Source organism: Eutrigla gurnardus, assembly GCF_963514095.1.
Source record: "Eutrigla gurnardus genome assembly, chromosome: 22".
Lineage (NCBI taxonomy): Eukaryota > Metazoa > Chordata > Actinopteri > Perciformes > Triglidae > Eutrigla > Eutrigla gurnardus.
Window position 1 is genome coordinate 10,574,059 of NC_139933.1, and position 17,306 is coordinate 10,591,364.

At 42.6% G+C, this 17,306-nt stretch overlaps 1 protein-coding gene across 1 annotated transcript in view; it reads left to right on the top strand.

The window, feature by feature from the left end:
• ankfn1b (ankyrin repeat and fibronectin type III domain containing 1b) overlaps positions 1-17,306 on the top strand; it is a 98,992-nt gene that overhangs the window by 44,119 nt on the left and 37,567 nt on the right. The window contains exon 4 of the mRNA XM_084040228.1: positions 7,075-7,115. Coding sequence (XP_083896354.1) covers positions 7,075-7,115 — 41 coding nt within the window. The remainder of the gene's footprint in view (positions 1-7,074; positions 7,116-17,306) is intronic.

The following is a 17,306-nucleotide window of genomic DNA, read 5'->3' on the forward strand; positions in this document are numbered from 1 at the left end:
TCATGGCTTGGATGACAGCACGTCTTCCAGGCCCATTAGTCTGATTGTAGGTGGCTCCGCCGCAGTGATTTATGGGTAAATATCCATAGTCTCTCTCCGCTGTGTTGATTTATAAGCCATGTTTTGGTCCCTTTGGTCCCCAGACCACAAGACTTGGGAGGGGGAATCATGTACAAATAATTACATTGTAAAAGTGGAGAGGCTGAGACAGAGGGAGAGAAGACCCGCCCTGTCACTCTCTCATCACACAACGGCGTTGACGCGTTGTCATTGGTCCGTGAAGACAGGAAGCTGGGGACACACGCGTGTGCGACGCATCTTCGCATACACCTGCTCACCTGTAAACGCGCCCACGCCGTGCTCACTTTCTTCCCAGCCGGCTGGTCGTTCTTGTTTTCCTTCTGATGTCATGTATCTGTTTGTCCGCTCTCCTTTGTCATCTGTTTTCTTTCCCTCTTTTCTCTTTGCCTCAGAAGTGTTTGAGTTTTTTAAGAGCCCTATTAATTCTGTCCAACGCCACAGTGGAAAATGGATTAGCACAAGAAAGAAAAACACACTGTTCACATCCTACAGTGTGGAACCTCCACATCATTCTTGCATTCGTTTTTTCTTCTTAATTTATAGAGCATATTACTGTCTGTATTATGTAAAAACAAAATAACACACCTTTGGCTTATGATGGGTAATCACGCTCTATACTGAGTGTAAGTTTTTCTCAACTTTCAGAATAACAAAAAGAAGATTTTTTTTTCTATCTAAATGCTTCCTTTTCTTTACATCCCTCCCTGCCTTTCACCTCCTCACCCTTCCTTTTCTCTCTGCCAACACAGATGCGTGGGAGGCCCCCAGTTGACTGCTATGAGCTGTTGTTCATAATTGTGTTGTGCTTTGTTACCACGGCACACAGAATGTTGCCCTCGGTCCAAACAAATCTGGCAACTGATTAAGCGGTGAACATGCGCTAAGAAGGCTGATGCAAGAACGAGCAAAGAAGGATAGCAGATAGCTGTAAATGTCATGAAACTCACAATTTGGCAAATGTGGCCAACCGACTGTTGCCAGTTTGACACGGCGGTCGTATCTCAAATGTGTTGTAATGTTTTGTCAAAGTGGCACTGTGAAACATTAGAACTGCCATATCTGCATTTTATATTACTCTATATTCCTTTACTCATACTTGGAGACAGATTTGCATTTTTTTATTGCTTTTATTGCTTTGCTCCTCCACCAACAGCAAATAGATGGAACATTGTTCTATTCCAGTGAATAGAAAGTTTAATGTTCGTCCTATGATTATGTTATGAATTATTATTATTATAAGTGTCATTGCATCGTTGTTTGGGGGAGGCTTTGCGGTGCATAGAGTGTATCTTGAAGCCAGCTGTCACAATCTGCTCCCAGGAGCCCGCATAGGAAGGATCCATTGAAAGGCCACCGGGAACCCATTGAGAGCCCTTCAAGGAAGTTGCTAAACGTGTGTGTGGCTGTGTCTGTGTGTGTGTGTGTGTGTGTGTGTGTGGATGTATCAGGATGTGTGCGTAATTGTGCTGAAGCTATAATTAGAAAAGCTTCTCCTGACTGACAGGTGTTGGGACGACCTGCTGCGGCGCCTCAGTGGTGCATGCTGGGTTGCCCGAATCTCCACTCAGTCTCAGCCGGAGAAAAATTGGCAGGTGGATTTTAATGTTAGGCGGAGAGCGAGGAAGGATGGGAGGCAGGGACAGACACGAGTGTGACAGGATTTCCTGTGTCGCCTTTCGGAGCAATGCCTGCACGTTTTGACATTTCCCACCAGCTATGAGTAATGTTTCCTATACCACTCTGTGCTGCGTCGTTCTCTGGACAAAGAGGTGGCAGAGATTCGTGTGTGCCCACAGACACTGAAAACACACAGTGAATCATGATGCGCCATTGCCAACTCACATACATGCACATACATAGGCACACAGAGGCTCGCCCGCAGCACTTACTGACAGTCGCACTAAAGGTCGCTAACCGCTAAGCACAACTAGGATTCCGTGACTAAATTTATTTGTATTGACGTCCACCGATGCTAAAAGTTTGTTAGCGCATTTTGAAGCATCCGTTAGAAAAGTTGTAATAAAACATCCTCAAAAAATGGTCGTTTGAGATGCTTTTTAGCCTTCTGTTATTGTGTGCTAATGGGTTATGGAAATTTGCCAAATAGATTCTTACCGATTATTTTGGTCTTCCCTGATATTCCTATAATGGACGAATGATTGGCTGATGAAACATTGCCGATACGAGCTGACATGAAAGAACAATTGAAATTAATTCCTAAAAAACGCTCCATTTTTCGTAGTTGAGTTGGATTGGCGGTGCTTCTTCCACTCTGTTGCTTGATGGATTACAGTCATTCGTAGCCCATAGCTCAAACTTCTGACTGATCTATGCTGTTTATTTGCTGACAGTCTGCCAAAAATGTACTATCTATTGAATGAAAACCCCCCAATTGTTGGTTGTCCAATAGTTAACAATAATATATATATGAACCAAAATTCCACTTAAACAACTGACTAAACTCAGGTAATAAAGTTGAAACAAAAGTTTCCCACCATCGCAAGACTGTGCTAAAATTATACAGACCAGAATACAAAAATACATTTAGTTTATGTGTACATGCATGTCCTTATTTCAGTTTGAAGAGATTATTTGGAGATCCATTATATTAAAAGAAACATTTTAATCACAGACACATGCCACGTCATATGTAAAAGGCTTGTCTCAAAAATATCAAAGGTTAGAATGACTGTATCATTTTTTTAATAAGAAAGGGATCACTCTATATTTATAATAGGACATATTGGAATCTTGTTCTAACATCCATATCGTGACGTTATCGAAATCACATCATATACCATAATTTTGTCCTTGCTAACTTCAATCCCACAACAGCAACAATGGTGTGTGATTCCATTTCAAGTACATGTTCTAGTAAATTCAATACATAGTACACACACACATTCAATTAATTTGAGCTTTAGACACCTGTATACATCAAAGACAATAATTAGCCCCACATACTCGTGGGCTCACACTGATAATTAACTAATTGGTTATTTGCTGCTGACTCTACATCTGACTTCCAAACATAATTGGAGAACAACGCTGTAGTCTCAATCTTTTCTTGCTTTTAATGAGCGTAAAGCTAATACCATCCCAATTAAAAATGTCAGAAAACCTGACAGGGCTTTCAATAAGTGTGTGTTGAGAAATCCTCGAAAATGCTCGTCCATTTAAAGTGTAATAACAAATACTCCAAGTGTGCTGCTTGGTTCGAGCGCTCCAGGCTGCACAAGGTCTCGAGGTAAAAAACAAGGAGGTGCACCTGCTGTGTTTTGGTCCCTCTTGGCCATCGACACTTGTCTCTCATCTGCACAACTTCATCGCCTCCCGTAAACCTTTCCCCTCCTCCCCGCCGATCATTCTCCTCAGGCTACTGTGTCTATAATGAGCCTTTCCTCCTAACCCCCCCACCACCTATTCTCTCACTTTCTCCCCCCTCCTTTCCTGTCCTCCCCTTCTCACTGTGTGCAGAATTGGAGAAGCTTATCGCCTAGCAACCACAATTAAAGTACAACAAGTCAGTGGCGGTAGCAGCCGCCGTTAGAGCAAGCTTAACAAACCTTTCGTGTGGCCAACAGCTTTAGAGCGAAAGAGAAGGAAATGAAGTCCGATGAGGAGGGAAGGAAAAACGGAGCTGAAGAGTGGAAGTCAGACAGGTGAACCAGCAATTAGAGCGCCGCGGTGAGGACTTTGGGTTTTTGTGAACGAGATAGAAAGAGAAGACAAGGGAGAGTGGTGTTACGTTCTCCGGCGAGGTTCACTGAATTGGACCCGGCAGGTATGTGTGTCACTGCTGGAATGAATGGACACTAAGTGAAGGTATTCGGCAAATACTACGGTGCTGTTATTGCTGCTTGTGTAATTGTGTTTGCTGATTAGTCGGTATTTGAAGAAACATGTTAAGAGGATTTTGCTCTTGCGGCACGAATCCAATATTGTATTTTCACAGCTATGAGGGGATGTCGAGGTTTATTTTTTGTTACCTACTGTAAAGGTATGCATACACACCTGCTTCCATGCATGTAAAGTTAAGGCTGTGGGTAAAATTGGAATGCGATTAATGATTTTAGGATTGACTCATTGATGTATTTATTTCATTAGAGCCATAATCCCTTCCATGTGTAGTTTCTTTTGTGATTTTTAAAATATCTTGGCACACAATTTGCAAATACATCCAACACTTGATGTGTGAATCATTGTAATTGTCTCTCATAAGTTCCCCTCTATCATTAAGATAATTGACAGAGGTGTTAAGAGCTCTAATAGTTGTCAGGTGTGATGTCTCCTGCTGACATTAGTGTGGAAAAGTGTTTTTTCTTTTCTTTTTTTTTAGCCTCAAGGGGATTTAAGGACTGAGTAGTGACTAATAAAAGATGCATGGGGAGGGATAAGTCTGAGCTGAGATTGCACATGAGCTGCCGGTCCTGCTTTGATGATTCTGTGGACACAAGTGGATGTTAGAGGATGTAGATGGCGGTTTGCAGAAATTTGAAATTTGAATTTGCTTCCATTTCTTCATGTAATACAATTCGGGTTCTTGAAAATAGAATCTGCAAGCCATCTTTATTGCATGATTCAATAGTTGTTCTGAATACTTGTTGAATATTTATGTGGCTCAAAAAAAAAACAGTTATGAAATAACAACTTATGGTGCTGCAATTGCTTGTAATTCCGTAGTAATGATATTCCTTTAAAGTCGATTTTGAACTCTCTGCCTCAGGAAATCCCAGCTGGCTCATTCATGTGCCGATGCGGTCATTAGTTCATCCGGAGAGGTGGCTCTAAAATAGCACTCCTTCACCACCCACAGACCTATATTTCAAATATGAATTCAAAACGGATGCCCAGCTGCCCTCAAGCCGTGGCAGAGCGGCGCGGCCTGAGGGCAGCGTGGGGAGCCGAGAGGTGAAAGGTCAGTCACTCTGTATGGCCCGTCCTGTCCCCACCAGGGGGATGAATCTCACCTGAAGACTTAAACGATGGTCAAAATGTCACTGCAGTGCACACATGAAAGCACACACACACACACTCCAAACACCAGAGTGACTTGTTGGTCAAAATGTCATTGCACGGCTCACATTAAAGGGCACACACACAAACACACACACATGCACACGTTCACACTCAAAACAACTTCTTTCTCTGATGTTCAGTTTTAGATTCAAAGGGAGGGATTGCCTTTTCCTCACTTCTTAAGGCTAAAAACACTGTACAGTACCCTTTAAAACACGTTGTCTATTAATGGCTCCACTGATAAACTTAAAGACATTGACCTCTAACACCTTCTGCTGTCCATGCGGGAGACATCGGATTACTGGAGCTCATTAAGCCTCCTTTAAAAAAAAAAAAAGCACTTCATCTCATCACATTTTAAAATATGATATGACCATTTACAACGTGAAATAAATAGAATTATAGCAACTGCTTCGGGGTATTTTTTCTTATTATTTCTATCATCATTGTGCTTATTAACTGTATAAGCCCACAGCATCGGCCGCACCATTCTGTACTATCCAACAACATGATCTGTTGAGCTACCGTCGCCATGCGTCATCGTGGTCGGCACCGCTGTTTCTGAGCGAAGGGAGCATTGATGAGATGGACAGTCAATATATCTATTAATCACCGCATCCTCTATAGTCAACTCCAGCCAGCCCTTTTGCCCGTTGCGCTGCATGGGGACGCCCACACAGTCGGTGCGCCCAAGACCTTTGTACTTTATAACATGAGATACGGTTAGAAGATGCTGCGTGCACCCGAGCGACAGGCATATTGTTTGTGGCTGAAGTTGTGATGGCTCATTTTCCATACACAATCCTTACTAATTACGAACTGTAAAAGGAGGAATGGGTTGCCACTCATGCCTGTACCACCATTACAATGTGTTTATGTGTCTGAGCTGGGTCTTTCTATGTACAATTGATAACCTCTGCCACTGACCTTATGCATCTGGAACCATCTTCAAATGTGAAAATGGGGGTTTTCTTTGAACTATCCTCATATTTGTATTGTATTTTGAATTCATCTCCTTGCCAAGGATGAAAACAGAACAGCAATAGAATTCCTCTCTCCAGCCGAAGGCCAGTTGTGCATGTATGTGTTGAGTGTCTTGTGTGTGTCCTACTGTCTGTCTCAGCATGTGACACCTCAAAGGGTTGTTCTCCCCCAGAAGATGTGGACAGCAGGGGGATACTACGTTTGTCTAATTTAGTCGGCCCCTGTTGTGCAGACCTGGAAGGTAGTCTCATTTTGGAACCTGGAGTTTCTGAACCCCGTTGCCTTCATCATATGGGAAATGGCTTTTAAACTTGTCTCTCACTCGCTCTCACACGCTAAAGGCCTGTGAATAAAGTAAATCCACTGGATCAGTGTTTGTGATTGTAGCCAGGGAGCTAATTATTTTTCACAGGAGACGGGGATCATTACCCATTTAATTGGCTCTCGCAGGGCGGTATTGATCATTTGATTGGTGTTGCCAGATGGGAGGGTTGAGACATGCATCACCGTAGGTCACCTCGATTATAATAAACGCAACTGTGTGGGAAAACAGGTTATCTATTTCTCTTTTTGTTTGTGTTTTGATTGATGGAATTACATTAATTACATTAAGTACATTCAAGTTCATTGAATAAATGTTGATTTTTGTTGATTTTTTCAGGACAGCGGAGCCTACATGAATGAAATAGTGAATATATTATATAATAAAAACAAAATGCAAAGGTAATTGCTGGTATTATACCAGTTCATAATACTGTCTCCACATACAGTATGCTAAATATGCCCTCTTACTCACCCCAAGGTGTTGCACCATGCGCTCTATAAGAGAGTATTTAAAGTGGAACTAATTCCTGATTTTCAACGGGCTTTGTATCGTTGCAGTGTGGGTGGTATAGGCACACATTGCAAAACATACAAAGCCAGAAAAAAGTTTCCCTTAGGGAGATGGTGATTGTAATGTCTTTTTTCTTCTTCTTCTCTTCTTTCCAGAGTCTGGGCTCAGCTGACAGAAAGGAAAATCAGCACAAGAAGTAAGTCTCATCCATTCACTGTGCATCCCTCAATCCATCCGTGCATTCCTCTCTAGAAACCAAAGACTCACTCCGATACATATGCATTTCCTAATACTTCATAAGCTTGAGTTATGTACGTCTCATGTTGCCATCAAAATAGAATACACTCATTTGCTTACTTAATGACTATAACTGATTATGTCAGATCAATTTTAAATGTTTTTTCAAGGTAAGACAAACCTGTGTGTGTGTGTGGTTGAAAAGTAAGCTAAGTATGTCTAATGCTGCATTCAAGTGGAATCAGGAATATCAGGATATGGTTTTCATGGGCGTGAGCAGGACAGTAAAATTAGCTACGGCCAGCAGAGAATAGAACAAAGAGCATATCTTCATTCAGGTTTTGATTCGCCGTCCTGACGCTGCATCAGACCTTTTGTTTGTTTTTCCCACGACATGCAGAAGGTTTTGTCCCGACTGCTGTTTCCCATTCGCCTGATTCCACGTGAATGCAGCATAAGCCTGACCCATAATCCAATCCGTAGCAGTAATGCCTCTCAGTTACTTCCATTTTTTTCAGCACGGCACAGTTTGGATCGATCAGAGTAGGAATGTGCTTCAATTTGCCACAGTTGAAAAGAAATTGAGTTAGTTGAGTGTGTTGTGCTGCGTTTTTTTTTTTTTTTTTTTTTTGCAGTAACTGAGAGTGCCTCTGCCAAGTGATATCTTCATAATGACATCTTCGTCATTCACACCTACTGTCGGACCTTTTGGCTGCCAGACGACACGTCAGCTCGTATCTAAACTGATATCAACAAAATAAGAGAGGATGAGGTCAAATCAAGTCACGTCTGTTTTAATCATAAAGATCTATATCACAAATTTGCCTCAGGACGTTTTACAAACTGTGCATCACATGACAGCCTCTGTCTTTTTTCAACTCCTGCCAATAATAAGGGAAAACTACCCATTTCTTTGAGAAAGACCTTTATTTCCCCAGTTTTATATTTTGTCTTAGTTCACTCTGTTTTCTAATCTATTACATTTGCCCGTTATTGCAAATTCAACACTCTGTTCCAACAAACAAGCCACTTCTCTGAATATATTCTCTCTGTCACTCAATAACGTTTGGCTTTGCTAATTACTCCTTTTATGCTTTCCAATGACATTTCCTAACGTTGTTGCCTGTAATATGACATTTTAATGGACAATTAGCCTGTCTGAGATCACTTCCTGAAAATATGCAAACTAATTCAACATTAGTGTGCACTGTGGATCACTGGCAATCGACAATTGGTACATTGGGAAAGGCAAGTGGGGTGGGAACTTAAATCTAGCATTTGCAGTACATTTTAGTTGCCCAGCAACCAAAGCCATGGACACCCATGCTTATCTTCACAACATATCTCTCTCTTGTCTGTTTCTTCCTCCAGCCAGCTGTGCACCTAGAGTCTGTCTATGTGAATGGGCACTTTAAATGGTTAGACTTTCTTTTTCTCTTTATCCCAGTCTAAGATATTTCAGGGTAGTAATAATAACTTTATTTAAATAGCACCTTTAAAAACAGCAGTTCACAAAGTGCATATATACACATCAACAGAGCAAGAGAAATGATAGGTAGAGTTGGTAAGATAAGGTAAAAAGCTCTCAGCTGTCCCATTGCTTTGAATTGAAGCAGTACATTCAGTAGTACTATGGAGTATGGAATATATATCAGTGTGCACGCAGGCTCAGGTGTGATCAGGTGTTTTTGGAGTAAAACATTCCTTTCAGCTGAGCTTTAGAACTGTCAATGCGTGCACGGTTTCATAGCAACATGCCTTTTCTGTCTAAACATGGAGGATTTGAGTGTGAAAACATGTGTGTGCATCTGTAGAAGTACTGTATACTTTAGTTGTTTGTCATATCAGATGTGTCTGATGTGCCAGGTGTTCTTGCACAGTACTCAGTATGCCACAATAGGAGACATCTGTTGCCAGGAGACAAGCAGTTATATTCAAGAACCAGTATAGCCAGCATGGGATGTGAAGTAATGCTGTGTTCACGCTATCAGCAACAAAACCAGCAAATTGTCAGCAAGTTGCTCATTGACATACTTATATCACTAAATTGGAGGAACAGAACAGGTTGAAACAAAATCATGTGATTGGTTGATGCTTTGCTGCGTCATTGAAGAACTGCAAAAAAGTAGAACTTTTCACGGCCGTCACACAGCAACAAGTTTTAGTCTGTGTTCTTTAAAATCCCATCTGTATTACTTTTACCTCCACCATATTAATAATCACTTCCTCTCCTTTCTGACGCCTTTGGGCCTCCTGCTCAGCTTTCCATTGGGAAGGCAAATATTAGTTTTGAAGGTACATCCTATCATTACTGTGACAATAACATTTGGTCTTATTACTGTCCCACAAGGAGAAGATTCAATTTATGTGGATTCACCCTCATACTCTTAACCAGCGTGTCAAGGATTTGAGTAAATATGACTAAAATCTTCCTCGTCGTTGCTCCAGATGGAGACAATCATTCATGCCTTTATTTTGTCCTCCTTGAACCACTGCAACGCTCTTCTTACGTACAGGTAATCACTGGATCATTACAAGTGGTTCAGACTCCCTCTGCAAGGCTTATTACCAGGTGGACTAAAAGGTCTCACATTACTATTTGGATATCTTTATGAACACCAAACTCCGAGGCTCATCCCTGCACAAAGCCACCACAAATATATTCTGCTCAATCAATTATTTTGAGGCATCGTTACTGTGCATGTGTCAACGCATTTTCGGCAAGACATTAAACATTTTGTAGAAGTTTTATTTCTCAAATTGCCTTTTTATCTCTTTATTGTTGGTGTTGAAGAATGTATTAAATTAAATGTTATTGCATGTTAAACCTTAATTAACCTCAGCCAGTAACTGGGATTCTTGGACTTTGGGCTTCTTAGTATTACTAGAAGGGTGGGACTGAAGTGGTGACTTCAGCAACACAGACAGCACCATGGATTTATGAATGTGCTCTCTCTGCTGTGTGAGTGGAGTGTGCACGTCTGTCCGTCTGTACCATTGTGACCTCGCCATAACTTCATGATTCATATGCTAATGATGGCAATTTCACATACATGTTAAATAGTATTAAATGATGTGGGAAAAATCAAAATGATGACATTTTGGACGGACATGGGTGTAAACTGCAAATTGGCTCAAACCACAAGGTGGTAATTCTGGTTCACTTTACCTCTAAAAATTGCACTTGGACTACGAACGCTTGCAAGAAACCTTTACTGTCTTGACTCAACTTTTCTTACCTACTTATGCCGGGTGCAGACAGTACAGGAAGGAAGGAATAATGGGCGAATGGGGCACGGGGGTGTCCTGGAGGCGGGGGGTGCTTTGCGTTTTTCATGGAGCAAGGGATTTAGGCACGGATGTCAGCGAAGAGAGAACTTGATTAGACTAATTTATTCACAGGAGCAGGCCATGTAATTGCTCTCATATGGGGGTGACGTACTGTAGGTGTGTGTGTGTGTGTGTGTGTGTGTGTGTGTGTGTGTGTGTGTGTGTGTGTGTTGGAGGGAGTTTTGGTCTCTAGCAATGCGCCTGACATAGTTTTGTTTCGATAATAAAACCATATTCTACTTGGATGTAATTTCTCAGCTCCACAGTTATATAACTGAAAAGATCCTCTTTTCTGAGAAACAGCACAGGCGTATGGAAAATGTTGCATATAACGTTCCCAGAACCCAAGAGGAAAAAAATGTACACCACTTGAAATACAACATTTGAGAAAAAATAAATCTAATACCAGACATTGTTTGCAAATGTTTCTGCCATCTTCATGGGAGTCTCCTTGGAGGACAGCTTAGACTTAAAAGTGACAGCGTTGTCTCTCTTAGGTCTCTAGGTCAGTCTTTTCACTCTGCGTCTCCGAACCTGTTGACATTTGACCCCAGTGTTCCCCTATACAGTTGAAGGACTTTTCCCCCCAGCAGTAGCTGCTTGTTGCCATGGATATGGGTGACACAAGAGCCAAAGCGCCGCAGCGTTTGATTAACAGCAACATCATAGGCTGTATGCATCTCATTCAGCGTACAGGGCACGGAGTCTGTAAAAACAAGTCTCCGCTGCAGATGAGAGGGCGTGAGATGAGAGAGGGAGAGAAGCAAAAATCCGTTATCACCAATGGGTGATATCTTACAAGTAAAGATGCTAATGAGCATTATCATTATAGAACAGGCAACATCTCTGCATTTTGCATGGGTTGGAAATAAGAAAGTGGCAAATGCATATATACAGATACACATTTCTCTATCTTGTTGGTTCCCAACATAGGGGCCACGCCTCCTTCAAGGGACACTTAAAGAGCACGGGTTCAGCACGATTGAACTTTTCAATTTGACAATGGAGTTGTGCTTCGGGTTCACTAGCAGACTGGAGTCTCGTTGTTAACACGTGGACTATGAAATCTGACTTCCCATCAACAACCTGCCGTGCCTGAATCTCATTGCACGCTGCAGTGACGGGGCCACCGATCTGATGGGCGACAACAAAGGTTTTAACAGCCGATTGTAGGAGAAAACCGTGTTGGGCAGTTTTCCACTGCAGGGCAAACCTGCAGAACACTTTTGGAAGACCTTAATACCACCTTGGCCAATGTTTAAAGCAGTAAATTAAGGCTCTTCCTACTAACAAGAGAATATTTGCCCAGCTGTGTAAAGACAAAATAATGGGATTCTTTGCAAGATCACAATCAACCGACATATTGACTGATGTGTTTTGGATCAAAGCGGGCACCCAGGAGGCACATTCACTCTCTACAATGGGACGAACAAAGTGGACGAAGGGCCCTGAGTCACGCAGTACAAAGACACGTCCGATGCTTTTGTTGAGTTGGGAAAATGTCAAAAAAGAGAGCTACAACAAGTCTGGTGGGACTGTAGATGCGACTTTATACACTGAGTTTACCCGGCACATGAACTCGCTCCAGGAGGAAATCAAGTCCCATTTTGCTGATGTTCACAAGTGCCAATCAAAGGAATCGCAGCTGATCGACCCCTACATTTCCCCCGAGGACGTGGAATAACTTGGCTGTGAAGATGAGATTGCTGACCTTCAAGCCGATTCAGCGTTGGAGGTGTAGTTCAAAAGGATAGAAGGACATGCAGTTATACCCAGGATTATTCTTCCGTTCAGCACTACGTACCTGTCTCAGACAGCTCTCTGCTTCCTTGTAACAAAAAAAAAACAACCTTAAAGGCCCGATGTCCATCAGGATGGCTGTCTCTGGCATCACAGCTGACATTGGTCTGAGGTAAGCAAGTCCAAGGAGGTCATTAGTTTATGAATAAAGAGGAAGATGAGGATACGCAGTAAAGAAATGTAGAGAAGATTTTTTGTTTGTTAGTTATAGAGCCAAATTAACACATATTATATAGCTGTTAAGTGAATATGCAACAGATGCCCTTATTTCAGGTGATCAAGGTCACGGATTTATTAAGCTCAATTGTTTTGGTAATGGTGTGTGTGTGTGTGTGTGTGTGTGTGTAAAAGAGACAGTCACCGAAGTCAACGTTTATAAGAATGGAAACAATTATAACTGATGTTCATTTTTGACAGTAAAGATTTGTGATTAATCTCAGCTCAGCTTTTATTTGTTACAAGTAGGGGGGGGGGGGGGATTGTCCCCCAGAGGGACAATCCAAGTTTAATTCTGGCAGAGCGATAATAAGGACTGAGGGTTCCCGCCGTCTGACCGACGTGAAACACATTCTTTCATTTTTCCAGCCCGTTTTTTTTTTTCTTTTCACCTCATTTTTTCCAGGGTTTTGAAATCCCAGTGTAAATACATATTGAGGAGTATTTAGAATAGTGGTAACGGCGGTAGGAGAGGGAGCTAACTCAGCGGGCCATAAGAGACTGCCGCTGGCTGACTATCTGAGTGTGCGACTATTTGCACAGTTGATCTCGTGTGTGTGTGTGTGTGTGTGTGTGTGTGTGTGTGTGTGTGTGTGTGTGTGTGTGTGTGTGTGTGTGTGTGTGTGTGTGTGTGTGCCCACATGTTCACAACAGCAAAGTGTGTTTGTGCGCACGCTGTTGATCCAGCAGGCCTTTCACAAATGAAGAGTGTATACTTGTGTGAATATTAGTAGCATCTATCCCTCTTTCTGAGTGTGTGTGTGTGTGTGTGTGTGTGTGTGTGTGTGTGTGTGTGTGTGTGTGTGTGTGTGTGTGTGTGTGTGTGTGTGTGTGTGTGTGTGTGTGTGCTTATTTAATGTGGCTTGGCTGCAGTGTCGTTGGTTTGTTTGAGAACTCTGCCAGGCCAAAGAACTGAGCGGGCAGAGACAGCCATTGTTTTGGTAAGGCATCTTGGCCATGATTTGTGTGTGTGTGTGTGTGTGTGTGTGTGTGTGTGTGTGTGTGTGTGTGTGTGTGTGTGTGTGTGTGTGTGTGTGTGTGAGAGAGAGAGAGAGGGAGAGAGAAAGAGAGATTCAAAGGGAGAAAGCAAGCTTAATTATAGAACTTGCTATGCTCACTGCTATTCTAGCAGTGCATAGCCTTTTCCACTCCGGCTTCAAGCACAACAGCACGCACACACACAAGCACATCCATGTAACAACGTAACATACAAACACTCCATCCTCGCGACCACAGTTCACAAAGAGAGAAAAAAAAAGCCCTTTCTATTATGTTGCACAACAAGTCGATCCTTTACCAAACCTCTCCCTCCCCGCATTCGAAAAACCACACATCACAATTTGATCAGCTTTCCCAAAAACATCTCAACACTTTGGATGCTCAGAGTTTCTAGCTGGCTCACAATTGCACAAATATGATTTCAGGATTAAACATGCCAACACAGCATTTCAACCACAAGCACCATTTTAAGGTCACTCATAGACAATTCAAGTTTGCCCGGGGGGGCGACCCACACAGAATTGTCCTTCACTTAACCTCACAACAAATGTTACTGGCATTCCTGCTCAGTATGAACCGTAATGGTGATCAGCTGAAGGTTCTGCATTCCCCGAATTTCTGAATTCCCTTTACAGGAGCCCCTTCCTACGTCAGGTATGGCCTACGAATTTATAAGACTGGAGGCTGAGAAACATTTTTAGACCTCATAAGTACTCAAATGTTGTTTTGAACCTCATAGCTTAAGATTTGGTGGGAAGCCAGGCAGGATGATGACTCATTCAGATCAATCACTAACGCCGCTTTAACCCACGTCACTCTGTCTGTCTCTAAGGGGCATTGTTTGTTGCCCAGCTACTAAACCCAGGCTACAAATGTACAATTAGCTCCTTATCTGGACAAATGTTTACTTTCGAGGATTTCTCTCAACTCTCAACTCCCTTTAGATCGAACCTTTGGTTCTCGCAAGTCTAGAAACGCACTAAAACCCACACACAACTGTCTCCCTCCTCGAGGTTCCCCTTCTCCTTTCCAGCATAAATAATCCCGTCAGTCTGCTGGCACAGGCCTGATTGGTATCTCAACGCCGTGCTCAATTGTGGGTTGACGGGGGGAATGTGGGTGCCCTGCACGTGTGCGTATGTTTAAATCTGCTTCAAGGCCGTAAACATAATACCAGAGGGGTGTCCACCTCTGTCAGGCCGGGCCTTTAAAGACCTCAATTTAGAACTCAGGCTGGCACACAGATGCACAACGATAGACTCCCATCAGCCAGCCAGGCTCGTTCACTTTAAACGATGGCGTATTTACTGCAAATTGTAAAGAGATGAACTCCTACTGGAATACACGCACGCTCATATTTACTCCTTAGCGTTTTTATTCACCATTTAGCTACCCGAGGCAGTGGGCCATGAACCCTTACATGCCAGCAGCCGTGCCGCGATACTTAGTGCACCAATACAGGGGGTTAAGATCCAGGCTCCACGGGGTTTTATCAGCTTTTCTGTGTCCTAGAGGAGACCAGCTGGAGTCTTATGTGGAGTTTTATGAGGAGAGTTATGAGATTCAGTGCTGAATTATTCGTGGGTTACAATGTCATGTGATGTTACGTGACTGTTGTCGGGTTTTTGTAGATTTTCTGACAGCAGTGATAAGGCTTTTCGGGTCCCACCAGAGAAGTCCGGCTCTCCAGACCCCGAGCATATGTTACTATAAGAACAAAGTGGATCTTGGATTTTTGGGAAGTAACTGATAGCGTGTGCCTTAATACTGCAGTTGTTTAGTGCGCTCATACATGTCTGCTGGTACTATATTGTACGCACTGGTGTACGTTCAATTGGGTGTTACCACATCTATCCAATGTGATAGCTATTAAATTACCCCCAGATCAGTTTCCTCCAAATCACATTATTATCTCATCCGACCAAACCGAAAGCGAGTGGAAAGAGAAAACTGTCTGTGGTGCCGCTTGCTTCCCTCCTCCCCTCTTAGTGGTGTGGTACTCTAGCAACAGTCTCTAATAGTTCGCTGGCTCTCATGCGCTTGTCAGCTCGACTCAAGATTAATTTGACTGCAGATCCATCATCCATATGTCTCGCTGTGTTGAGTCAGCCTTATGGCACACATCAAACGCAGAGGGAGACACAGAGGGAACGGTATCAAGCCCAGCGCCACAGGAAGCCAGACTTAAAGTGAAAAAAAAGGCATCAAATTCCTCCCTCATTTTTGTCTCCCTGACAAATTCTGTATGTGCCGATTCCGTGGAAAACAGGGACTTAGGGAGAGAGAAAGGGCGACGTAATAAAAGGAAGAAGAAAAAAAGAAGAAGATGAAAGTGTGACTCAGAGACGTGCAAATGAGAGGATGGAGGGAAAGCTGAGATGGAAACATCTCTGTTCACCGTAGTGCGTGGATGGGCAGCATATGATATGTGCGTAGGATGATAACAGTCTCCTCCTTTGGATTAGATCATTAGCATTTGAAGTTTTGGCAGATATTGCTGAGATTTTTTTGGGGCGAGGCGGCTGTTAAATGCGGGTACAGGAAGAATTTCTCTTCTCATCGACATATTTGCTCTGTGTTACGCATTGTATAATTTTAATGCATTATTTCAGACAATTTTATGGCCATACGTGGCAAGCCAGACTCACTGGACTCCAGAATGCATCTGGGATTATGCAATAGACTGCTATGATATAGCCTCTCATTTATTTACCCCCGCTGCTACCGGCGATTTAATATTACGCTGTGAGCGATTCAGATCATGTACTGTAATCGTATCACTACTGACAGAAAACGCTTGTTAGCCCGAAGAAATATCAGCGTGTTTTTATTGGTGAGCCCTCAGTCCAAGTGAAATAAAAGCGGCCTCCACCGTCGTACACACAGACATGGGTTTGGATGGAGATGGTGAGTGGAAAACAAGGCTTTCTTTGAGCAGATTTTAATTAGCAATGTTCATAGCTTGGCTGCGTTCTTTTATGATTGGACCACTGAAAGCCTTTTTGTTTGCCTAATGAAACACATTGAGGGGTATGTTCCTGAATTAAACTGTTTGTGCAAGTGTGCATGCGCACAGAGACCATGTGTGCTTGTGTCTGTTTGGTTTGCATGTATCTGTTGTATGGGCGGGTGCCTACGTTCTTTTTGGCGTATTAGACTTCCACTGGCACGGGTAAGGAGCCATAGCAGGAGAGAGAGACAGATGAAAGAAGTCATAGAGCGTTGTTTTCCCTCCTTTCCAACATCGTTGTTTTAGGTAGGCAGCCATTGGCCATAATTGCTGAAACAGGGGAAAGGTATTTGTCTGTCCTCCTCATGATTTACTATTGTGTCTGTGCCGTAGTAATCTGAAATGAGATCTGTGGTTCAGGGCAGCCCGGCCTCAGACAGACCACATAGATTGTGTAATGCATAGCATTCTACTGGTTTCAACCGGGCGCCTTCATAAATAGCTACCATCTAATACAAAACCCTCTTTATGATCTGAGAAGCTTTGCCGAGCATGCTTTTTATTTATTTTTTTCAGATTAATCAAATATCTTAATGTGAATGGTTTCATCCAGCAGGGAAGGACCAAACAATTATAGTATTCATCAAAGACTATTTATAGCTTTTTAATAATTTTGTAATGAGGCTTGTTAATATTTTAATTTATGAATATTTGTTATTTAGTAGTCACAGTAATAAAACGGTGCCCTGTAGCTCACTGTTAAATGTCTTTGAGGTTGTTTTTTTCCCCCAGAATTCCACGCAGTCTTAACGCTGCTCTCAAATAGCAGTGGGCTACTGAGCCTATGAGCGGAGG